Consider the following 23,689-nt stretch of genomic DNA (forward strand, 5'->3'; position numbering starts at 1 on the left):
ATCTGCCTCCGCCCTCCACCTCACGCGTCCATGTCGCGTCCACCCGGAGCTTGATCTCGACACCGTCCATGCCGTCACTCGAGCCCATCTTCCACGCCGCCGAGCTCGACATTCTCGTCCCGGCGACGGGGAGCTTCCCTCCGGCCCCGCAGGATTCTCGGGAACGCTCCGCGTGGTGGGATGCGCTGCGCGCCCTGCCATCACGCGACACCGTCTTCCTCGGTACGCCCCCATCACTCCTGCTCTTCTAACGCCAGACGAGAAGGTCGCATACGCCGTCTCACTCCGTGTCCCCTCCGATGTGCTACCCTCAGCCTCGCCGTCTCCATCGAGTCCGCACGCTGCCGGGCCAGGCATTGCGCCGCCCGAGCTCGCAGCTCTGGCTAAGCACCTTCAAATGACGGCGACAGTGTCCTTCCTCCCCCCTCTTGCGCCCGCGCCCGTCGGCTTTGCAGAGAGACGGAGTAGCCTTGCTCCTCCCCCACCCGTGGCTAAGGATAGGACACCGACGAAGACGGCCTCCCCGACCAAACATAGACCATCCCCCATTTCACCCCCCAGGATAGCAACTTTAGCAGCAGTCGCTGCTGGCACTCCGACGCCCAACGGTCCGCCCACTGCTAGTCTTAACCTTCCTTTGCCCCAGACACCCGGTGCCACCGTTCCACCCACCCCCGCCTCCGCGACTTCCGCGGCGCACCAGCCGGGCCGTCCGCCCATTCCGGAGGCTGGCGAGGGCGGACCGCCCCTTACACCCAGGCCTGTACCTGCTACGTCGCCCGGTGCTGAGGAGTACGCGGATCTGGAAGGAGTTACTGTGTGGGAAGGCGAGGTTGCGGTAGACGGGGAGACAAGGCCAACGCTCGTGCGTACGGCCGATGGGTGGATTGCCGTCTGGTGTGGCGAAATGAGCGTCGGTGAGTGCGAAGAGGCAGTAGCTGTCAACCGCTGACCCCAGTATATGTCCGCACACAGATCGCCAACCCGGTACTGGGTATTACGGCGTCGGCAACATTGCGTGCCAAGCCGCGCAAGCCAGCTGGCGCAGCGTCCGACACGGCCAGCATCAGGTCAGTAGGCACGGTCGCCAGCACACAGACGGAAGATGTGGACGTCGAGGAAGAAGAGGAGGATATCGACCTGGCCCACATGGAGGATATCGACCTGCTGGGGGGTCTGGCAGCCAGTGAGTTTGCTGGGATCTCCTGTCGATGGCACAGCTGACGCTAGCGCCTGTACCGTTCTCGCGATTGAGCCCAGCTATCCGAGGCGACATCACCCCACCAACGCCGCGCAGCAGCACTCCCCGCTCGCATTCAATTCCCACTGCGCCCGTGCAGCTGTCTCTCAGCGCAAGTACAACAATGCGCAAGTCATTTCGCCGTGTCCTCGGCCTCTCCCCGGGCTTGCGTGTACGTATGCGCACCATCTTTTTGCCGCAGTTCCTGCCGCCCGGGGCGGCAGCTGAAGAGTCGGAGGACAATGCGGAGCGCAAAATTGTTGTCTGCGTTGAGGTCGAGAACGGCGCAGACTCAGGCGATTACGCCTTTGAGGTTGAGCAGGTCACGGTCGAGGTCGGTGGGAAAGGCCCCAAGGCTACTGCTGAACTGGTCTGCCAGCCCGGCATGGAGCCGCGTACGCCGGGGGCCCGTCCCTCGCCTCCAGAGACACCTGGGTTCGATACTGTGTTCCCGCTTGAGCTCTCCGCGCTCGAGCAGTACAACCTGCTCTACGCGGTGACGATCGCGTCGTCACCCGGGTCGGTGGAGGTACCACGGCACAAGGGCGAGGAGAACCGGGTCGTCTCGATTGTTCTCATAGGGCGCCCCTACCGACTCCAGCAGGGCTCGAAGGCATTTCCAACGGCTCCTTTCCAGAGCAGATGGAACTGCAATCTTGATCTCACCCCGTTCTACTCTACACTTCCACCTGCCCCACCACCCCCGCCTGCACCTCGGCAAAAGCAGCGTCCTGCGGCCAAAGTGGTTGCACCAGCTCCCAATGCCATTGCAGGTGACAGGCGGTACGCCCTCGCCAACTTAATTGCGGACGACCGGCAGGTGGTGACCAATCCTGCGCGGCCGAACGTGCACCTCCCTTTGCAGGCCCTCTCAGGCCGTGCAGTGAGTGGGCGTTACGCGGGCGACGGACACGGCCTGCTCGTATCGGTCCGCGTCCTGCCCGGCGGGGAAGGGAGCATCGCGCCAGCTCCGCTCGCCACCGACACACAAGGCACAATCTACCCACTGGACACCTTTTCCATTGAGGTGTTTGTGCATAACCGCACCGACACGGTGCGCCGCTTCCGCCTCGCTGTACCAGCGCGCGAGGCGGACACGCGCATCCGCGACCTGTGGTCTCGGCGCCGCAGACGCGCAGCTGATGAGGCGGCGTACGGCGTCGACGATGCAGTCCTCGGCGCCCTGTTGGCGCAGTACGAGGCAGCAGCACCGGCCCTTGTCCCTCTCGAGACGGACGTGCGGTGCGGCCCGCTTCTTCCTGGAGCGTCGTTGGCTGCACGGATCAAGTTCCTCGCGCTACGCGACGGCGTTCACCGCATTGAGCGGCTGCGATTGACGGGCATGGAGGGCGAGTTTGACTTCAGCATCTCGCCGGTGCTCGAGGTGGTGGTCGCGCAGAAGGCGGAGTGAGGCAAGAATGGTCCAGCCTGCGAGGAAGCTGTCTCACTGTCCATCCCACGTCGAGTTGGAGGGAATATCCATGATCGAGTGTGGCCCAGTGACGTCAGACCATGCGTAGAGTTGTCAACCTTGATTCACTCCGGCGACCTGGGTTATTCGGCTCAGCGCTCAGCCAGCAGGTGTCTAATGCATACGACAGGCGGGTATCGGTGTATACAGGGTGTAGAAGAATACAAAGCCCCTAAGAGGTCGAGAGCCGGAGCGAGATCGTGTATGAGTACTCAAGAACGCATCTTTCGTGAAACCTCGAGTGATTATTACTTCGCCTCATTCTCAGCCTCATCGAAGGCCATGCAGATGCCCGCAATCAGCGCCAGGTCAACACCTGGGGCAACCGTGACGAAGTACTGTTATCAGCTCTCCGCCCTGGCATCGTACTGACAGTCTGCTGGTCGCCAAAGATCTGGGCGGCATTGAAGTACTCGCGCGAGATCTGGGCGATGGGCTGGCCGTTACAGCGGATGACAGAGCCCATGCCGAACATGTCGCCCTTGATGTTGAGCTCGACCGGCTGGCCCGTGATGGCGTTGGTGAAGGTGACGGTGAGCTTGGATCCGACTGGCATCAGTGGTTGCCAGCGTGAAGAGCGACTCACGCGACAGGCTGTGGGAGCGCACACGGAATAGCTCCTTCTCGTTCGCGTCCTCTCCAATCTGCACGTTGAAGATCGTCATGAGCTTGGAGCGCAGCGAGTACAGCGGTCGCCCGCTGGGGTCCATGACCTCTGGGCGTTAGGTGTCGGTTTGCGCCGGACTTACGCTTGCGGTCGCGCAGCGACAGTGCCTTGCCGGCCACTTTGACGACGGGGCGGCCGGTCGCGGCGTCCTTGATGCTGAACGAGTCGCCGCTCAGACTCCACACCTTCTCCTTGAGGACGAGGGTGGTGGGCGCCTGGGCGATGAAGTCGCGAAACACAGCGATGGGGGGGTTGGCGGGCACGAGCTGCGTCGGGGCGGGAGCGGTGAAGAGGCCCATGGTGATGAGGTGCAAGAGAGATGGGAGGGAGGGGTAGTGAGCGATGATGAGTGATGGGAAAGTGGCAATGGGGAGGCGTAAGATGGCCATATATGTACCCGGATGTGTCAGTCCCGGTTCGCATGCCGGCCAAGCCGGGGCGCTTGGCGTTGGCGTGCTGACGATCGTAGCAGTGCGCGTGGGGTTGACAGGGTGAGTGAGATCATCAAGGAGATGAGTTGCGCTGTGGCGATGCAGCCGGTGCGCGACGCGTCGTGGAGAACAAGTGGAAACCCTGCAAAGTTGGAAAAAGCGATGCGCAAGTCTCGAGTATCGATAGGATTCAGCGTTTCAACAACCATCTTCGTTCCTGGTCCGTGCCTCGATTATGACAAACACCTTGAGGCAAGCATGCTGTAGGGAGGTGGCAATCTCTGAGCAGCTGGACGGCATAAGGGTGCGTCATGAGCATGGAGACATTCCGCTTGGCTCTCCCTGATAAGCAGCGCCATGGTGTCTGCTCTATTATTCTGCAGTTGCCACGCAACCGACCCCCGCCCGAGTATTCCGGCGGCGCGTCCGAGCGTTCGCTGTGCGGCACGGCTCTCTTCGCGTCGCCGGCATCTCGCGGCTTGCACGGCATATCATCGGATCCCCTCGCTGTGCCACTGATCTTTCTGCAGCTATGGCATGATAACGAAATGTGTACTCTACGATGGTGTCTACGCCACCACAGCGTACTCCTGAATCACGCTCGTGGGCTGCACATACTCTCCGAGCGGCGTGTATGGCACATTGTACCCAAATGCCGGGAGAGCGCCCAGTTCCAGCCCACGCTTCGTTGACGTCCATTGCGGCGCGGCCGTGATGCCCAGGACAAGCACACGCTGTCCGTACTTGTACTCAGGCGTGCCGAGGGCGAGACCATTCTGCGCGTCCAGCACAGAGATAAGGTCGGGCACGCCCGCCACGATCGTCTCCTTGTCGCCCACTACGTGTTTGCACATCAAGTTCTCGTTCTTGAAGGGGACTGGTGTCAGCTAGCTCAATCTGCGACAGCGTACTCTTCATGACGCCCTCGAATCGCTGTTTGGGAGTCCTGGAGTCGTCCTCCTCCGTCGCCATCGCCTGGATCGAGATCTCGCCATATGTGTGCCCCTTATGGGTATGCCGCCCCACATCGGTGATCTTGCCGGCAAACAGGACCTTGGCGGCCTTATCCCCGCCCACAGCGTCTACCAATACTCGCCCCACGTTCCCAATGTTCGCCTGCTTTGTAGCGAGCGCCACGGCGCGGCCGAGGCGCCATGCCTGTGACACCGTGTTCCGTACGAGTGCCTTACGGAGGAAGCTCTTCTCAAGAGGGCGGCACGCCACGTCGGCGTGAGTGCCCATCTCCACACAGCCGGCGCGCATGATCCGGTCGATATCCAAGTAGTGTTTTGCACTTGTCATGAACGTGTTATTTCCGTTTCCGGAGCACATGGCGTTCGGGAGGGACATCTCGCCGCGGTCGCCTGCGTCGAAGACATTTACTGTCGTCTGCCAACCGGTGGGGTACGCGCGCCCCATGAAGTCGCCGTCGATAACCGGGAGGTCGAGGTAGGCCGAGCACCCAGTGGCCATGGGGTGCATGCCGTTCCCGCCGCCGATTTCGATAGCTGCGACCGCGCTGGCCGAAACCCCTACGAGGTCGAGGAGGGCGCGCGTTGCCTCGCTCGGGTCACCCCCGTCCAGGCGCTCCAGCACGACTTCAGGCGACCCGATGCCGCCGCCCCACACGACCTTCGCGTCTTCCGGCAGGCTCTCAAGGTCCATCACCCGCACCTTGCCGCCGGCGCGCACGAGCTCTCGGATTGAGAGCATTGTTGTGGCGGGATTCCCACCGCCACCCGTCCCGAGGATGTAGCAGCCCGCCGCGATCCACTCGAGGTCGAGCTCAGAAAGCACCCAGTGCGGACCCTCAATCGTGGGCCTGTACGCCAGTATATCCGCCGCTGTGACCTGCACGTCCAAGTTTGGTAGCTCGCGCTTGCCGTTCGCCGGCACCGCCAGCGTGACTGGAGAGCTGGCGTCCCACTTGAACTCAGCGCCGGCGGAGGCCGCCTCATCCTGCGCCGCCGCCGTGCCGGTCCACTCGCCGGCGGCTTTGACGTAGAACCGACACTTGCCTGTAGTATACGCAATCGGAATCGCCTCGGACTCGACGACGTTCGTGCGCTGCGGATCCGCGCCGTTCGCCACGGCACGTGCGACGGCCCGCGCTTCCACCTCTCGCTGCACCACCGCGATAGACTTCGTACTTGTGTCCTCGAAAGTGTCGATAACCGCCGAGACCTGGGCGCATGCCGCGCCGACAGCGTTGGCGGCGTCATAGTATGGGAAGCGATGGACGTGGCTCACACCGGCGAGGTCGTCCGGCACGAGGATCGCACCCCCGCCCACGAGGTAGACGGGGACATCGGCGGCGCTGGTCTTCATGCTGTCGATGGCGAGCTCGATCATGGCCTTGATCCGCGCCTGTGCACTCTTGACAGTAGCCTCGTCGACGCCCGCTACGAGAGATGCATCACCGATCCTGCCGCCTTTTCCTGCCGCCACGGCGATGTCAGTCGCCACCAGCGTGCGCCCGCCGAAACACAGCGCCTCCTCTGTGATCCGGTAGCCGACCGAGTCGGGCCCCACGGTCGTCTTCTCGCCCACGCGTACGCGCGACCCACCGCCCAGCCCCATAGAGTGTACGTGCGGCATAGAGAAGTTGAGGGGCACGCCGACGAGTTCGTGGAACGCGCCCGCTTGGCGCGGAAAGCCGGTGGGAAGAAGCACGCCGATCTCGGTAGTCGTGCCGCCGACGTCGATGACGAGCGCCGTCTCGCGCTTTGCGCCGGTAAGGGAGGCAAGGAAGTGTGCGCCGCGCATCGAGTTTGTCGGGCCGCTCGAGAACGTCCTGATCGGCAACCGCGCGGCCTGATCGCACGTCATGAGCGTGCCGTCGTTTGAGGTCAGGAAGATGGGGCAGGCGAGGTCGAGCGCGGCGGTGGAGGCGCGGAATCCCGCGACGGTGCTCTCTGCGTAGCGCAGTAGCGCGGCGTTGAGGATCGTCGCGTTTTCGCGCTGCAGCAGGCCGATGTGCGCCACGTCTTTGGACAGCGTGACGCGCGCACCGGGGAGCTCGGCGCGGATGATTGCGCCCACCCGCTCCTCCTGCCGAAACTCATCGTCGATGGGGGAGTAGCACCCGGAAACCACGACGGCACGCACGTCGCGCTCGCGCATTGCCGCGCAAATGGCACGGATCTCGGCGGGGTCGATGGGGTCAATTTCGCGCCCGTCTACCTCCAGACCGCCATTCGCAAAGAACACAGGCCCTTCAAGCACGGCGCGCAGCTCGTACGGGAAGGAGGCGAAGGGGGGACAACGGCGCGAAAAGGGTCCGCAGAGACGCACGACGGCGACGCGCTCAAGCTTGGTCGCGTCACGCTCAATAAGCGAGTTGACAAATGAAGTCGTCCCGATTGCGACGGCCTGGATGCGCCGCTTGTCGACACCAGCTACGGCCAGCGTCGCGGCGATCGCAGCTTGGATCCCCTCGGCTACGTCTGGAGTCGTGGGCGCCTTGTGTGCGGCTAGGACGGGTGCGGCGCAACCAGGCGTGAGGTCCAGCACGACTGCGTCACTGGGTCAGCGATGTTGTCCAATTGGCCGAGGTATGCCGAGATAGCAGTCTGGCCAACATGCACTCACGTATTCGTTCCGCCGACATCGACGCCGATGCGCAGTGGCGATTGCGAGACGGTCATGGCGAGGTGTATGGATGAAGGACGAAGTGTGACAAACTCATGTCTTATGAGACTTCTGCTCGCCATCTTTCGGCCGTGAGCGGAGCTCATGGGTCTCGGTACTCTCGGTATGTAGAAGTTTCGGTATTTGCCAAGACCCATGAGGCATTCATGCAATCCTCGCAAGTAGTAACAACTGTTATTCATCCCACAACAGCGACTTACCTCAAACCCACGCTATCATCCACACCATCACTGCGTTATCTGTTCCCCACTGAACCGCGCTCCCGCCGCCATCCTTGGGCGATTCTCGGCGCTTGCTCTCTGACCGTGCTCGGAATGGCAAGTGTTCGAGGACGTGCGGAACAGTACCCAACACCGAGTTGCTGCAGGAGCTTCAGGACGCAAATGTGGACGTGATGTACGTTGTTGTCGCCAGCAACCAAATCATGTCCTCATCTGGTCTCTTCGCCGCCTGGCGATATGGCGATATTGGTTGATGAGACGGCAAGGCCAGCGTATATCCGCGGATTGAGACCCAGAACATCGCACCTTCGTGGCTTGCGAACGCGCGCCTTGTGGGCTGCGAGAGTCACTTTTCAAAAGACATCAACTTTAGGAGAAGGCAGAGCCATCGTACCCTTCTGCAGTGTCTGCAGTGCATTGCCTCCACGACATGCTCCGCCCGGAAAGATGACTTCCCAATCCCTAGTGGATCTCTACATCAGCCCAGAGATGCATTGGTAAGGGCGTCTGTTCTCACTCCGCATGCCACTGCCACTCGACATTCCCAGTGGTCTTAGCTCACATCCCCCCTACACTCCAAGAAGGTGATGGAATTCATCCTTCAATGCATCTTTGGCCTCAACCCCCCCCCCCCCCCCCCCCCCCCGCCTCCAACCCTCAGATTGCCTCAGATTGATCACAGATGGTTCCTAGTGTCGGCAGAACCGCGGAAGCGAAGCAGAGGTGCAATTACAGACTTGTTCCCGGTGCCCTTGGGAGACAGAACGCTCAAACGTGGGGCTAAGAAGCCCAGAAGACAAGAAGCCAAGTGAACGAACCCCTGGAAAGGCGAAAGGATAGAGCCAATGGTCCTACCGATTCGTGGTTGAAGAAGAGTGCCACTTAAACGGTCTAGCGACACATCCTGTGTGACAACCTTGTTTTACTCGTCCTGCCTGGGGTGTGCGCGACTGCCACATGTGCGTCCCAGCAGCAAAACGCCATGGAGGAAGTATTAGGGCTTCCCTCAAGGAGTGCTGGAGCGGCGTGGGCCGGGATCTATAAGCATCAAGTTCCCCTCTGCTGATCCCAGAGTTCCCCGCCCGCCACCATGCCGCACCTTGGCTGTCTTGTGACGGTTGTCGGATTATAATCAATGAGACACTTCTTCCGTTACAGGACGCCATCCTCGTCCCCACATTCAAACGCTTCGTTCCTCTTCGCTACCTCACCTTCTTAACCCTGGCCAACACCGTCCCTTGGGCTTGCGGTGACATCGAGGGTATGGGTCAGCCGCGGTTCTAGAGGTGGCATCGAGCCCTTTACCGAGTCATTATGTATACCTTCGACGGGGAGCCTGTGGCGCAAGTTGGCACGAGGTTGTATGTACTCGTCTGACCATGGTGATAGCTTGGCGTCGGGCTCAGGCCCAGGACGGGAGGTTGCGATATGTAGGCGTCCACCTACCCGTTGTCCTGTACTTGATGGGACATCGAGTCGCTGAAGACTGCGGCCAAGAGAACGCGCGCGACGCGGGGAGCATTGCAGACGAGATATCAGATAAGATCTGCTGATGAGACGCCTCGTTAGTCTCGTTGCCGAACATTCCGCCTCTGGCGAGCAGATCAAGGCATGCCTTCCGCAATGGCATCTTGGCTTTGCGACATGCTCCTATCAGACTCGTGCTCGTGCGCACAACGGAACCACGCGCGGCGTCATGGACTCGGCGAGGCTTTCAGGTAGATGTTGGAGCTCCGCTCGGGAGCTTCGGACCCTCGGAGCGCGCGACTCGGCCGAAGCGCAAAGCCTATACGCTGCAGCGCTCAAGTTTAGTACCGCAAGCCCGGTCGCCACCGACTTCTCACGCGCTCTCACTCATCATATCCTCGGCGTCATCTTTGGGTCGGTGATGCGCACTCTCACTCTCCACCACCGAAACGACCGTGCACCCACCACCGCCCACCCCTCGGGCACGGCGTGAGCCGGCCCGGAACTATCCTGGAGCCTGGAGACAGACGACGTTTTAGGCCCGACCCTGCCATCGCAATTGTTTTGACTGCCCATACCCGCACAATATGGACGCCGGGCCCAGCGACCCCAATCTCACGACGCGCGGGCGCCCGCGCAAAAAGCGCGTGCGCACCGTCACGGGATGCTTGCTGTGCCGGCAGCGGCGCGTCAAGTGCGACGAGCGAAGAGTGCGTGAGGCCGTGAGCGAGGGATCAGGCCTCGCCGAGGAACGGATCTGCTCTTCTTCCGGTATGCAGAGCTGACATCAGCCGCGGTGCTCGAATTGCGCGCGACACCCCCACCGCGTATGCGAGTATCCGTTCGACACGGAGGGGCAGGAGACGGACGACGCGCTCGTCGTGCGCAGTCACACGCCGACCGTCGGCGATGAGCCATACATCAGCGTCGCGCAGATCGAAATGCTGCTCTCGCATGCAGCCGCCGCCCTCATGGAGGCGCAGCGCATCGACGCCGACCTCCTCCAGTACGGCCCTCCACGTCCACGTCCTCGCTGACTCAGACCATGTTCACGCACCGCTCTGGCCGACAGCCTCATTGCTAAGGTGAGTCGAGCTCCGGCGGAGGCTGAGGCTCGCTTGGCAGATCCGGCGCTGGACCGACGGAAACGTTCCCGTGCCTGGGGTATGGCAATGTTAACGTCCAGCTTCCAGTGGCGCCCGCTTCGCCACTGCGCGCGATTTTAGACCACCACGCCTTGCTTGTACGGCGCTCCTTTGCTGACCTCGACGACGCTGAGAACCGGCTGCTGTGCAGCTCGACCGCCGTTCTTGCTGCGAACGCGAGCAGCGCATCGTACCGTGCCCGTGACGGGGCGGGGCGACGCAACGGCCTCCTCGGGCATTATCTCGGGCTTGTGCAGCGCAAGACGGCGAGCACAACAATCCCGCCTGTCAACGGCAAACTTGGCGCGACGGGATTCACGCTATTTTTGTCGCAGGTCACGACGCCGATCCCCGGCCGATGGCGAGAACAACTCAAGGCCGGCGTCGACTGGGCGCTGGCACGCGGCGGACCAGGATGGGTGATTGGAGTAACGCCACCAAACCCAGGCTACCGAGGTCCGGAGCTGCGCATTCTTGAACCCCTCGGCATGGCCGTCTATTCGGACTTTACGGCGCTGCTGGCCGTGTTGGGTGCGTGACAGTGAAACGGCGCTCCAGGCCTTTAACGAGACGTTAGAGTTCAATTGCTGACGCCAGCCTCCCTGACCGACGGCACGCTCCCCACCTACGTGACGCTGGATCCGGCATGGCTCCTCGCCAGCCGTGCACTACAAGTCCAACTGGCGCCGGCGCTGCCGGATCTCTTTGAGGCGGTGCTCTTTGCGCCGCGCATCCTCATCCCGACGTTTGGGCGAGCGGTAGGTCTCGCCGCGCGCCGCAGTCACATCGCGGGACAGAGCGACCTCCTGGCCGAGCAGCTCGAGCACGACGCTGCGGCGCTGCGCGCCGAGCTAGAGTACGTGTGGCCGGCGCGCCTCGCCGCGCGCCCCGATATCCGGAGCGTGCAGTACGGCGCGCGTGCGTGGCGCCTCGCCACACTCGTCCTCCTCATGCACCAAGCGCAGCGGTTTGCGCCGACCGACGTCGATGTCGTGGCACGTGTGCGTGAATTTGTCGATCTGAGTTGCGACGCATTTGCCGACCTCGGCGCACTCGATGGGTGGCTGTGGCCTATTCTCATCACGGCGTGTGCAGCGACCGGCACGGCGCGGTCCACGGTCGTCGCGTTGCTCGGGCATGCGCGTACACCGATCGGCGAGCGCGATCTCAACGCTGCGTACGCGATTGTGGCGCTCGTCCACGCCGCACACGACAGCGGACGGCCATATTACCACATTAAGGATGCGGTGGCCGACGACCCGAGCCTAGACGTTCTCCTTCTATGACTGTAGCATGCATGTGTACTAGTGCGCGAGGAGTGGGGGCCCGCTGCACAGACTGAGCATAGTACGCCTGAATTTGCGGTGACTTCGACCGAAAAACGAGTCCGAGCACGACCTTGTGTGAACCCCATCCCAAGTACAAGCAAGGCGCGCGGCGTTGATTCAGCCGTGCTTCTGCTCCTCGTTGACGTGCGTATGACGGGTGCCGCCGAATGAACTCCCCTGTGGCGGCGGCGCGGCGGCGCGACGACAGCGCTCGAGCTCGTGCCATGGCGGACCGAGCGCTCGCACCACCATGCTTCTGCTCATATCCCCGCAGTGCATAGCGCACCGAACTCTCGATAACACTCTCCGGATCGGACGGATAAACCAACACGGGGCTGGCTCGTGCGCACACAGCATGTAATCGCGCTCACCGACTTCCGAAGCCATTGTGCAGTGGAAGCATTGTGTTGTTGCACGCAGTGGGGCCGACATATTTGGGGTGGCAGCAGAATGCAGAGCAGGTGTGAGAAACGCGATGCGCTCTGAAGATGGACAAGCTCTGCATTATTGCATCACGAGGGCAGACGTGAGCCGCTCCGCACTGAAATAATGTGCCTTCGTCTGTGCTGATGGTGATGGCCTGCGTGCCTTCGCCGGTCTTGTCGGAGAGAGACGTCACCTCACCCCGGCCATGGAACAACTACCCCTTATCATACATGCACATTGTGGTCGTACAACTCTAGTCTGTCTAGTCTGTATCCCGAACCCTACAGTGTCGGGGCGCCAGTTCTCGCCGGGGGGCTTGGCCGTGTTGAAGCGGCAACGATCGCTGGTGCGAACTCAGGCCCTGGGCGTAGCGTGGGCGGGGTGCGGCGGCGTTGAGCCTGCTCGCGCGGGAGGGTGTGAGGCGGTGTGTGTGTGGGCGCTCAGTCGTCGTCGTCATCATCCACATCCATGAACTCGTCGTCGCGATAGCAGCACCACTTGACGATGTCGTCGTCTGTCACGCCGTCGAGTGCTTCTTCGTCGGCCTGGGGTCAGCGCTTGCTCTGTTCTGCGCTCGCCGTCACGGTCTCCACTCACCATGCGAACGAAGGCGGGGATGGGGGAGGATGGGCCTTGTGACCCCTGCGAAGCATCGGAGGGGGCGGGGCTGGGCGGCGTGAAGAAGCGCATTTGGGTGGGTGGTGGAGTGGTCGCCTGCTGGGCGGGGGCGGGTTGTTGTTGTTGTGTGGCCATGGGGCGCGGCGGGTGGGCGTAGGGGAGAGTGGTGGTGGTAACGTGAGATGAAGTTGTGGGGGCGAGGGGCGAGGGAGTTCTTGTATACAGCTGATGGAAGAGCAAGTTGAGATGACGAGTGCAGTGCAAAGAAGAGATGGATGTTTGAAGTAGGCGAGAGCAGAGAGAGAACAGAGAGACAGAGCACCAAGAGAGGTCTGTAAGTATTGAATGGATTTACGCCACCGACCGTTCCGTGGCTCAGAGGAGGCAGCCCTGCGTTGGTCCGGGCTTGGAGCAGGGAGCCAGAGAAGAACAGGGAATTCTTTCCCTAACCCTTGTCGCTCGACGACGTCTCAACCCCGACAGCGCAAAAAAAAAAGTGCACTACGCACGCCTCTCCCCCCCTCTCTCCCTGCAACACAAAAGCAATTGCGTACTCCCACTCTCCATGCGTCTGGATTGGATCCCAGTTTGCATGTACGTACTGCGCTACGTGATCGACAACGCAATCGGGTTCCAGCGGGGCCACCACGTAAACACCCGCTGGGCGGGTGTCGCGGGAATGCACTAAGACGGGGGAGAGCGGGGGGAAAACGATGAGAAAGGCCGGCCGAAGCGCACCAGAAGCACGGCTATTCGGAGAGAAGAATCTCGCTCTGGATTGCTTCTTGCTCGCCTCGCGCCTTAGGCCTGCCTCATACTCCCGTGCTGCTCCTTGCCTTCTGCGCTCTCCCTCTGCTGTCTCACCCTCTACTCCCCTCCGCCCGCTCCGCAAAACACGCAAGCATGCATGCTCCTCCCTGCGACAGCCCCTGATGCCGGCAGAATCAGCGCACCCTGGTCGCTCCAACAGCTGATTGGGCTGTTGGCCCTCGTCGTGTTCCCTCGAAAAACTCTACTCCGCCCAAGCTCCACCCAAGCCAGTGTTCTGGTTCCCTCTGTGCCTTGCCCGGGACTGGTATTCCCATTGTTCTGCGTTACCAACGACGACGTCCTAAGCTTGTAGCTTGGGAGATTGGCCCTGTCCATTGGCCCCTCTACAAGCGACTCCTGTATGCGTCGTGCGTCGTAACACCCTCCCCCACACCTACCCAAGTGCCACAGCCACCGCTGATCTCGCTGATCACGAGCGCCCTGCTGATCACTGTGGGGGTAAGCGAGGCCGGGGGCGTCACCGGATCGTTTGCAGAGCAGTCGCTGATCGTCTTGTGGCGAGTGGCGATGTGGCTACTAATACTAACCTAGCATCTCCGGTCGGAGAAAATTACACTGTGTATGCTACTGAGACAATGTGCCGAGTGTGCCGGTGTGATCCGCAATTTGTTCGCGGCGACTTTGCCAGAACTGAATTGGCGCCAGAACACTGGGCGAGACAATTCATTGAGCGCTGTTCCGATACACCCTTGACGACAGTGCTCCGCACTCTTGCTGCCGCTCGAGCCGGAAGGCTCCTTTCACTTCAGCGCACAGCAAAATGGCATGCGGGAAGAAAGCGGTCTGGCATCGAGCGACGTGAGACCTTGTGCACGAGGGCCTTGACGACCAGCGACAACCCCTGCTTGACCCATGACCAAGGGCTGGAGCGTTACATCGGTCATGGGTCACGTTGCTGGCGAGATGTCTCTCGTCAGCACCCCGCCATTCCGCGAACGCAGGGATTGTCGCTCCCACAGGGTTCCAGCCACGCAAGGTTGCTGGGCCGCGTATGCATGCTGCCAGGTCCCATCCCAGAGCGAGAACCTTACGCTTTGCTGACGTGTGGTGATACCAACAACGATTTTACAGAGTTATACTCAGCTACCCACAACGCCTCGTCACGCACATCATAAATGCCACAGTATGACACGCGGTGCTGCGGTATTGCTCTTGGTATAGCAGTATTGCACGCGGTACTGCAGTATACCCTCTCTGTAGATCTACACCGCGCTGCAGTCCTGCCGTTGGTTCTCGGCATCGCACGACCGCAGCGTCCCCTGCACAGGTGGGAGGTGCAGGTGACAGCATGCAGGGTGGGGCGAGTCGCGGCGCATCTCTGCGGCCTCGCACCGCTATGTGATAGGTCAGCAATACATTCGGCCACGCAGGGCGCGAACCCTCCACCTGCAGCCTCCAACCTTCCATAATTCCAATCCTCGTCCAGGATTGTGTCTCACGGGAGAACGCGAAACGCTCCGCTTCCTCTCGTCCTCGGCTCACGGATGGAACGTGCACTTCTCTTTGACGTCTTGGCTCCGCTCAAGGGTGTCTGACCGAACGCCACGGTGGCGAGCGTCGTGGGCTAGCGATGGCTGGCATGCAGATGCAGATGCAGGGCGCGCTCCACCCCACCTCTCCTGCATGCTCTGTACGCTGCATGCTGCAACGCCGGTGACTTGGGCGCCCCACATGCCTGCGGGAACCTCCTGATCGCCACCAATTCATCGCGCTAGCGTACACACTCCCCTCGCTCCTTGGCGCCGCCATCCTGAACTCGGCCGTCCGGCTCAGGATCACCAAGTGGTAGCCTGGAGCTTGGCGCTAGAATGCCCGCTTTCCTCGGCCCCTCACTGCCAAGGAGTTGGTCGGCAGGCTGAGTCCTGGTTGGACATCTCGCCGCTGGTGCCCCGCCCCCGCACCGTTGCCACCGTTGTGCCGATCGTGTGGGCGATTTCTCGCCCGGTGACTCCCCGGTGACTGTCGGTGACTCACTGTTGGGCGTGTTGCCGAGGCAAACAGTCGAGCGGCTGTCTCGTTGACGGGAGATTGTGTCTTCGCAGAACATTCCACCGTTACGGCGAGTAAGTGAGACACTGCACGGAGGCCGGTCGACATATTCCACGAAGACATTCCGCCACTCACCGAGGTTGAGCTGCCACAGACAGCGGGGGAGAATCGGCAATGGCCACTGCCTTGCCCCATCCGCTCTGCAATGTCTCAGACTCACCCTGCGCTTAAAGCGTACTGGTCGGACATATCTCCGTGCTCGACGCACGCGAACGCCCCCCCCCCCCCCCCCCCTCCAACCCCAGCATGCGGTGCATTTGCATAGATACATGTACGTACAACATCAGGTCAGACAGAAAGCCATGACAAGGCCGAGCAGGAAAATGTCCGAGCGAAAACGCCCCTCCCACTTCCTACCTAGACGCCGAGACGCTTGAGCTTTGCTTCGAGTGTGTTGTCTGTGGGCTGCTCCCTCGTGCTCTCCCCCTTCTCTTCAGCCAACGTCTCCGGCACATCCACCTCCCCCTTACCTCCGTCCAGCGACTTGCGTGTCTCCTTGCTCAGTTCAGCGGACAGCGGCCGGCGACCCTCGCCGCTCGCGCGCTCCACACTCTTGCGGCGGCCTAGGTCCACACTTTTGCGCGCCTGCGCGACATTCGCGCGTTGCTCTGCGCTGCGGCCGCCCTCGTTGCGCTTCTCCTTCGCGGCACGGTCTTCCTCCCCGCTCTTCCGCTCGCGCTTGACCGCCTCGATGTCGGGACCCTCGGCGAGGTGAGCCCACAATGCGACGGCCTTGGACTCGCGGTGCGTCGGCGCATCGACGCTCTTGCCCACCCGCCTCGCCAGATTAGCATTCGAGAGGCCAGCCAGGGAGGCAAGCGGAGGGTGCTCGCCCGCCAGATCACGAGTGAGGAAGCCTTGCTCTTCCGCCCTCGCGCGATCTGCCATTCGCAGCTCGCGGTACTGCTTCAATTCCTTAGCGTACCTCTTGTCCCAATCCGCGCGCTTGTTAAGCCATGTCCGGATGGGGCCAGCACCCGTCACTCGCCCAATCTGTGGCCGCAGGGCCGGGTCAAGCGCAGGGATGCCATCCTTTTCCATCGGTGAGATTCGTCCATGTGTGCTCACGCGCTCCGCCACCATGAAACCGTCCGCCCATGCTGGCCGGAATCCGCGAACTAAAATGTGCTCTCCAAGCGGGTGCCTGAAGTACTTGAAATGCCCCCCTGACGGTGTCATCGGAGTCGCAACTTCCTCGTCGCTCGACGTGGGAGGAGCTTCTTCGCCGTCGGTTCCAGATCCCGAGGTACGCCGAGACATTGGAAGAGCGGTGAGGTCGCCAGCAGACGGTGCAGGCGTAGCAGCGCCCGTGGCTACAGGTGACTGAGCTATATCTGACCCATTGAGGATGGGAGAGTCCGGTAAAGTCCTCAGATGAGAAGGCACTTCAGCGGGCTCTGAGGCCGTGCTCCCTCGCTTGGCCGGCTCTGGCAGGGACGAAGTCGTGCTCGGCGACATGGTCATCAGTCCCAGCTCCTGAGCGCTGGGCGCACTGTTTGTTCGAGAAGGCATGGCCGATGAGGTACGACTCTGCGCAGCGTCTTTGAATGCCCAGATGTTGAAGCTGAGTTTTAGCTTGGGCCAAACGGTATTTGCTTACTTGGCTGTTCCCCTAAAGATGTGCTTGGCGCTGCGTGTCCAAGCGAGCGTCGTCGCAACATGACATGCGCCTTCGAATACCTGCAACTCTACGTGGGTTGGAGGGTACTTATCCACGAGAGCCGCCTCGTTAGGGTACTCGGCGAGGGTCAACTCTGACGGTGGGTACTGGGTCGGGTGAGCTGCCTTGTGGGCGATATAGATGATCTCGTCCCGCAGAAGCTCGGCTCCGCCAGCTGAGATATACAGGGGGCACAGCCCTCCCAGAGAACCGTTGTTGATGGGGGACACAAGTGGATGGGTCAAAAGAGTGTTGGGGCTGAGATGTCAGTTGTCGTCAATTCTCTAGGTTACCAATAAAGTTGAATTTGGTCGTCGACGGCGACTTCCTTGCCGTCCAAGTCGACCTTGATTCCATCACCGGGAATCGGCGGCCACACTTCGCTGGGACGATAATGGAAACTGACGTGAGCGAAGCCGAAGCTGGCAGCTCACCCAACGCTGGGAATGTAGTCGCCTCCGTCCCACTGCATGATGCTTGGCATCGAGTGAGTGAGATCGACCCATGGCGACATAAGGCTTGCCGCAGCGGGCATTGGCAGACCCATCTCACGAATCACGACCAGCAACGACAAGCACATGCCTCCGCCTGCTGAGTCGCCCATGAGAATGATGTTCTCGGGTGCGATCGGCGCGTGGTGGCCGGCTGGCGGGTCGATGAGGTACAAGTAAGCGGCAATCGAGTCCTGGAGGCCACATGGCTGGGCGCATGAGCTTCGATTCCAGACAGCTAAGCTTACAAAAGGGTACTGTGGGCTGAGACGATAGTTTGGTACGAACGCGCGTGCGCCCGCCTTGCGTGCATGACGCTGGATCTGATATCTGTGCATGTCCAAGGATGAGAAGAAGAATGCGCCGCCTAGCTGTTAGTTCACCAAACAGATACTCTCGACGCCACCGCTCCCTGTCGTGGGACGTAATTGCAAAAGTACGCACCATGAATGTAAAGAATAACACGGTCGCCGACGACGTCAGCTCCACTGCCATCTTTGACAGCTCCATAACGCCCTCGAAGGGCGCCCATCCAACTCTTGCGCTTTAGAAGCTTGGCCTCCTTACGCTTCTCGTAGTCCTTGCGCATCTATGATGAGTGCGCGCACGCACTGCCAACGCACCTCCAGCCATTCACCTTCGAGCTCTCGCCCGCGAACCTGCCACCATTTCCCACCACCCACGAGGTTGAGGCCGCCTCCGTCGGGTCCGTAAGACTGGAGGTGGCGCGTAAGGATATCGGCAGCCTCGTTGATCTGTGATTCAGGAATGGTGACTACCTGGCGGTGCACCCATCCTGTTGTGTCAGGTCAGACATCCACGAAAACAATGCGTCGGCCGGGTGCCGGGGCCGCCTGGTCATGCTCACTCACGCGGCACGGGCACGGGCTGTGCAGTGAATCCCTGGACCTCCTCCACGCCGTGATGGCTCGAAAAGTCGAGGAAGCTGCGGACGACGTTGAGGCCCTCCTCATAGCGAAGCTGATTACCTGGGAGTGTCTCGAGACTTGTGGCTGCGGCAGAAGAGGATTCAGCGTTTCTGGGTCGGCCATGCCTTGTTGGCCATGTCACGCAGTGGGACAGGAAAGTGGAGACGATGGTGGGGCCTGCGGCAAAGGCAACAGATGTTGTGCCATACGCAGGCATCTTGAAGAGAGTGAGAGAGCGAGAAGAGTTGAGATGTGAGAGAGAGAAGAGTGATGCGGACGGAGAGATGCCCAAGGAGTGGAGGAAGGCGGGGTGGCTGTATTTAGAGCGCCGATTACAAGATTAGGAGCACAACAAATCAAAGCACTCTCACCGTCACTAATTTAATGACGTGGGTTTATCTTCCCATAGAGGCCAACACTACCCCGTGGGGTCAGCTCGAAATTGATAACACTGACAGATCGACTCACATCGGTGTGCTCCGCTTCTAAAATACGTTCCAGGCATTGCGGATCTCGAAATCTCCAACCACAACAACCATCATCATGGCGTCCCAGCTCCCCACGCTCTACGTGGACGAAAAGAAGGGCTCTGACACTGGTGCAAAGGGCACCCAGGACAGCCCCTTCGCCACACCCGTCGCCGCCTACCTTTCCCTCAACTCGACCGCTGCCGACAAGGACCCCCTCTCCGTGTGCCAGATCCTTACCGCCAAGGTCACCGAGGACGGCAAGACCGAGTGGGTCGAGCTCTCAGGCGCCGGCAAGAAAAAGCTCGTCAAGGGTATCGACGCCCAGCGGAAGAAGGCCGCCAAGGCCGCTGCCGATGGCGAGCGCCTCGCTAAGGAGGCTGCCGAGAACGAGGCGCGCCAGAGCGCGCTCCGCGCCGAGGCCGCCAAGGTCAAGCTTGTGGAAGACTCCAGCAAGCCTGCGGCCATCAAGGTGAGTCGAGCGAGTTGATTGAGATTGGGATATTGTTCGCATCACACTCAAGTGCACGGGCAAGGGAGTCCTCAGCCATGGGGCTCAAGCGCTGCTGGCCCATGCTCCGAGGAGGGTGAAAGGCATTGACGCCGCTCCAAGGCGTTGGGGTAGACAAGTCCGACGCATCTTGAAGCGTGCGAAATGTGTCATGTGGCGACGGTCTTGCCCGACATTTGGTGCAATTGAGTCGAATCATTCATGTGACGTTCTATCGCGATAAGCCCACATGCTTCTCTAAGAACGACTCGGCTCGACTCAATCTACCAGAAGCAGCTCGCTAACTCACAGGCGCGGGCCAAGGGCCTCCCGGATTTCGCCGGCAAGCGTGTCCGCCTCCAGGGCTGGGTCCACCGTCTGCGTAAGCAGAAGACCAACTTCTTTGTCGTGCTGCGTGATGCCTCTGGGCCGCTCGTGCAGCTTGTTCTGACGGGCGACTGCATCAAGACGGTTGACGCGCTCGACCTGACTGTCGAGTCGACAATTGAGGTGACCGGCACCGTCCAGAAGGTCAAGGAGGGCCAGAACGCACCGCAGGGCATCGAGGTCGTTGTCGACTGGTGGAAGATTGTCGGGCGCGCACCGGCCGGCGACGACGCATTCGAGGGCCGCATCCAGGCCGACGCTGATCCATCTACCCGTGCCGATCTGCGTCATCTTGAGCTTCGTGGCGAGACGGCGACTGCCGTCATGCGCTTCCGCGCCCGCCTCCTGCGCGCATTCCGCGAGGCGCTCGACGAGATCGAGTTCACCGAGGTCACGCCGCCCTGTATGGTGCAGACATCCGTCGAGGGCGGTTCGACCCTCTTCTCTTTCGACTACTATGGCGCACCCGCGTACCTTACGCAGTCGTCGCAGCTGTACCTCGAAACTGTACTGCCATCGCTCGGCAACGTCTACTGCATTCAGGAGTCGTTCCGCGCCGAGAAGTCGTTGACGCGCCGCCACCTCTCCGAGTACACACACTTTGAGGCCGAGCTCGCCTTCATCGACTTCAAGGACCTGCTGGACCACCTTGAGCACGTGATCACCTCCGTGGTCGACAAGCTGCTGCAGGACCCCGTAGCGTCCGAGATCCTCAAGCAGCTCAACCCCGGCTTTGTGCCGCCCCAGAAGCCCTTCATGCGCCTCGACTACCGCGACGCCATCAAGTACCTCAACGAGCACGGCATCAAGAAGGAGGACGGGAGCGACCACGAGGTCGGCGACGACATCGCCGAGGCGGCCGAGCGCAAGATGACCGACCAGATCAACCGCCCCATCATGCTCATCAACTTCCCCAAGCACCTCAAGTCGTTCTACATGAAGCAGATCGCCGGCGACGAGGACTACACCGAGTCGGTCGACGTGCTCATGCCCAACGTCGGCGAGGTCGTTGGCGGCTCCATGCGTATTTCGGACTACGACGAGCTTATGGCCGGGTACAAGCGCGAGGGTATCCCGCACGAGCCCTACTACTGGTTCACCGACCAGCGCAAGTACGGCACCTGCGAGCATGGTGGCTACGGTCTCGGCGTCGAGCGCCTGCTCGCCTGGTTCCTCGACCGCTACACTGTCCGCGAGTGCTGCCTGTACCCTCGCTACATGGGCCGTGCGAGGCCTTAGGAGGCGTGATGGGTTTCATATAGATCACGAATGCATGCGTGCGCGTGCGGCGGGGCCGGGGCCGGGGAGGGGTGGATTGCCACCAGACTATTCAGCATGTGAGCTGCTGATAGCTGACACGAAGTGAGTAGCACTACACGCGTATCCATTGCGGATAGCCGGACGCGCTCATCTTACGCCTACCCTGTGGCTTTTGGCCATGTAGGCTATGTTGTAGAAGGGTGGAGGAGAGGCGTAGTGCTGATCCATGCTGTTGTGAAGTGGCTCCACGTGGTTGCTTAATGAGTGTGGAGGTCGACCGCGCATTTGCCACAGCTTCCTCACAACATACACATCTTCTCTTCCACTCATTCTCGCGCGCTCCCAACACAGCATGGGGCACCCTGGGTTGGGAAGCGTCAGATAGTAAGCTACCAGCATCCTCGGCGGCTCATCAGTGAGTAATCTCGCCTCTCAATCGCGAGCGCTGGCGATGAACGTCCTGGCATCGCCGCGGAACAGCGTAGTCCAAGTCGATGGCGCGGAAGAGGACGCATCGCTTAGCTGTGACTCTTGCGAGGCTGGTGAGGCGTGGAGCCTGGAGGGAGGCCGTTTTAGTACGTGAGGGATCTGTGTGCCAAGTCGCCGGGAGTCACGCAGAGCAGCGCTGCCCACACAGCGCGTGATCCGGCTTTCCCTCGTCCCAGGAGCGCCTTATTGACTTCAGTGATGTACTCTTACGAGCTAGATGCCCGCTTTGCTCTTATCGATCGAGCAGAGCTGCTGTGCCTCATATCCACGGGCAGATTGTGGTTCGACACCTTCCTGCCGCTCTCCGTTAGCGATGTGCGCGCACGCCCACAATGCGCGTTTGGTGAGACATGTGAGTGAGTAGAAGGACGCCATATCGGATTTCCGGTGAGAGCACCTCCAAGTCAGGGTGGCATGCCGGACCGCTTGATGCCTTTCCATCTGGAAGGATCGTGCAAATACCAACGCTTTTGTCTCACTCACCGTTGCGAGAGGTTATGAAGCGAAGGCTGTCGGACTGCAGGATAATATTCGGATGATCTTTTTGAACGCATTCCGCTCGCGCACATCCACAGCTGATGCCCCTCGCTCGAAGGCTCCATGGACCTTGGATCATCTTCGCGTCTTCGCGAGAAAGCAGACGATCGGGGTCCCACTGCTTGGGTATCAGCCTCGGCTCCTGCCAGATCTACTCCACAGATCTTCGGACACCGAAGCGAAGTATGCTATGCGCGTGACTACGATGGCCGTGTTGTTGGCGATCGCTCTGCCTTATTTTCCCTCGGTGAGACATATCATTCCGAAAGCCTGGGTCTGATCGGTGCTGATGAAGGCACCAGGATAGACTTTGACCACACGAGCGATTGGGCATCCCTCGAGGTGCGGAATCCGGGCCCCGGATACCGCCAGCGATATCCGCACCGCAGCGAATCGGACGTGACGGCGTCGGACTTGCAGAGGCAGTTTAACGCCGCGTCCGACGACACTCCGCCCCCACGCCGATCGGGATCGCCGATGCCAGTCTGGCTTTGCGACGCTCGATCTTGTGGTATAAGTACTTGGTACGCTTTCCGCATCAGTGAGGGTTCCCTGCATCAACCCTGCTAGTGCCGCGGCTCTCAGTCCATGGGTGTAAACGCACATGCCTCGTACGTACTTGCTCGGTGAGCTCCCCGAGCCCTCCCCACAACCGCGACCTACTCGACTGATAACGGCGGTGGTCACCGCCAGGCCTAGCTCAGGCTTGAGGTTCGGTGCACGTGGGTGCAACACAGTTATTCTCCGACATTACCCCAGCGCCTCGATGAGGGCTTTAGCCGAGACACTCTTTCCGCACACACCGGCCAGTGCAATGTACAACCCAGCCAGAACACAGAGGGCCTGACGAAGCACAACCTTGCAGCTCGCAGAGTCGTTGGTCCAGGGAATCCATGCTTGCAAACGGCACTTCAGAAGGCTCAATACACGAATCACAGACTCGACTCCGCTCGGCTTATCGAGTAGACGAGCGAGTTCACACCCACGCCGTTCGATGAGGCTGACGCGATCAGGCGCACGTTCATTTACTACAGCCCACTCTCCGTGAAATGCCGGGCCACTCTCCGAAGTGCGTCTTGAGCGCTGCCTCGTGATCGCGGAGCCACTCACATGGCCCTCCTGGGCCCTGATGACTGCATCCGCCCCACTTATGCTTTACCCTTGTGCCCTGTGCCGTGGTCCTGCCGAGCTCAAAATGGCCTCCTCTACACGATGCGGTTGGCTGTGTGCGCGGCACGGCAGGCACATGTCTCGCTCGCTGCTCTTGGCAGGCACACATCCACAATCTCGCTGTCCAGTCCATGCCACCAACGCGCCGACCGAACAAATAGCGATCCGCACGCGGCTGGCCGCGCCCATCGGACTTCGGCTTCGTGTGGTGTTCGGTGTCTACAGACCTCATTGGGCTCCCGCCTGGCCTGGGACATGTCCGAC

At 61.0% G+C, this 23,689-nt stretch overlaps 8 protein-coding genes across 8 annotated transcripts; 4 read left to right on the plus strand and 4 right to left on the minus strand.

Moving 5' to 3' along the window:
• Positions 1 to 68: 68 nt before the first annotated feature.
• COLE_00085 (uncharacterized protein) lies at positions 69 to 2,651 on the plus strand (the record flags this gene model as incomplete). Its single annotated transcript, XM_018425205.1, has 4 exons — positions 69 to 222; positions 258 to 917; positions 959 to 1,186; positions 1,231 to 2,651. The coding sequence occupies 4 exons, from the start codon at positions 69 to 71 to the stop codon at positions 2,649 to 2,651; spliced, it is 2,463 nt and encodes an 820-aa protein (XP_018281084.1).
• A 308-nt stretch (positions 2,652 to 2,959) lies between these two features.
• Positions 2,960 to 3,767, minus strand: COLE_00086 (uncharacterized protein; the record flags this gene model as incomplete). Its single annotated transcript, XM_018422381.2, has 4 exons — positions 2,960 to 3,049; positions 3,085 to 3,260; positions 3,298 to 3,426; positions 3,461 to 3,767. The coding sequence occupies 4 exons, from the start codon at positions 3,765 to 3,767 to the stop codon at positions 2,960 to 2,962; spliced, it is 702 nt and encodes a 233-aa protein (XP_018281083.1).
• Positions 3,768 to 4,378: 611 nt separating this feature from the next.
• On the minus strand, positions 4,379 to 7,456 carry COLE_00087 (uncharacterized protein; the record flags this gene model as incomplete). Its single annotated transcript, XM_018421211.2, has 3 exons — positions 4,379 to 4,686; positions 4,721 to 7,332; positions 7,401 to 7,456. 3 exons carry the CDS (start codon positions 7,454 to 7,456, stop codon positions 4,379 to 4,381), a joined length of 2,976 nt encoding a protein of 991 aa, XP_018281082.1.
• A 2,279-nt stretch (positions 7,457 to 9,735) lies between these two features.
• On the plus strand, positions 9,736 to 10,327 carry COLE_00088 (uncharacterized protein; the record flags this gene model as incomplete). Its single annotated transcript, XM_018422380.2, has 4 exons — positions 9,736 to 9,858; positions 9,940 to 10,154; positions 10,191 to 10,233; positions 10,274 to 10,327. 4 exons carry the CDS (start codon positions 9,736 to 9,738, stop codon positions 10,325 to 10,327), a joined length of 435 nt encoding a protein of 144 aa, XP_018281081.1.
• A 2,160-nt stretch (positions 10,328 to 12,487) lies between these two features.
• On the minus strand, positions 12,488 to 12,800 carry COLE_00089 (uncharacterized protein; the record flags this gene model as incomplete). Its single annotated transcript, XM_018422379.2, has 2 exons — positions 12,488 to 12,592; positions 12,645 to 12,800. 2 exons carry the CDS (start codon positions 12,798 to 12,800, stop codon positions 12,488 to 12,490), a joined length of 261 nt encoding a protein of 86 aa, XP_018281080.1.
• Positions 12,801 to 15,902: 3,102 nt separating this feature from the next.
• Positions 15,903 to 18,842, minus strand: COLE_00090 (uncharacterized protein; the record flags this gene model as incomplete). Its single annotated transcript, XM_018420246.1, has 8 exons — positions 15,903 to 17,109; positions 17,146 to 17,463; positions 17,499 to 17,606; positions 17,640 to 17,905; positions 17,945 to 18,063; positions 18,141 to 18,285; positions 18,320 to 18,492; positions 18,569 to 18,842. The coding sequence occupies 8 exons, from the start codon at positions 18,840 to 18,842 to the stop codon at positions 15,903 to 15,905; spliced, it is 2,610 nt and encodes an 869-aa protein (XP_018281079.1).
• Positions 18,843 to 19,168: 326 nt separating this feature from the next.
• Positions 19,169 to 21,208, plus strand: COLE_00091 (uncharacterized protein; the record flags this gene model as incomplete). Its single annotated transcript, XM_018422378.2, has 2 exons — positions 19,169 to 19,564; positions 19,895 to 21,208. The coding sequence occupies 2 exons, from the start codon at positions 19,169 to 19,171 to the stop codon at positions 21,206 to 21,208; spliced, it is 1,710 nt and encodes a 569-aa protein (XP_018281078.1).
• Positions 21,209 to 22,318: 1,110 nt separating this feature from the next.
• COLE_00092 (uncharacterized protein) lies at positions 22,319 to 22,825 on the plus strand (the record flags this gene model as incomplete). Its single annotated transcript, XM_018427541.2, has 2 exons — positions 22,319 to 22,502; positions 22,551 to 22,825. 2 exons carry the CDS (start codon positions 22,319 to 22,321, stop codon positions 22,823 to 22,825), a joined length of 459 nt encoding a protein of 152 aa, XP_018281077.1.
• Positions 22,826 to 23,689: the final 864 nt, after the last annotated feature.

The sequence above is a fragment of the Cutaneotrichosporon oleaginosum genome (assembly GCF_008065305.1).
Source record: "Cutaneotrichosporon oleaginosum strain ATCC 20508 chromosome Unknown ATCC20508_contig01, whole genome shotgun sequence".
In the NCBI taxonomy this organism is placed as follows: Eukaryota; Fungi; Basidiomycota; class Tremellomycetes; order Trichosporonales; family Trichosporonaceae; genus Cutaneotrichosporon; species Cutaneotrichosporon oleaginosum.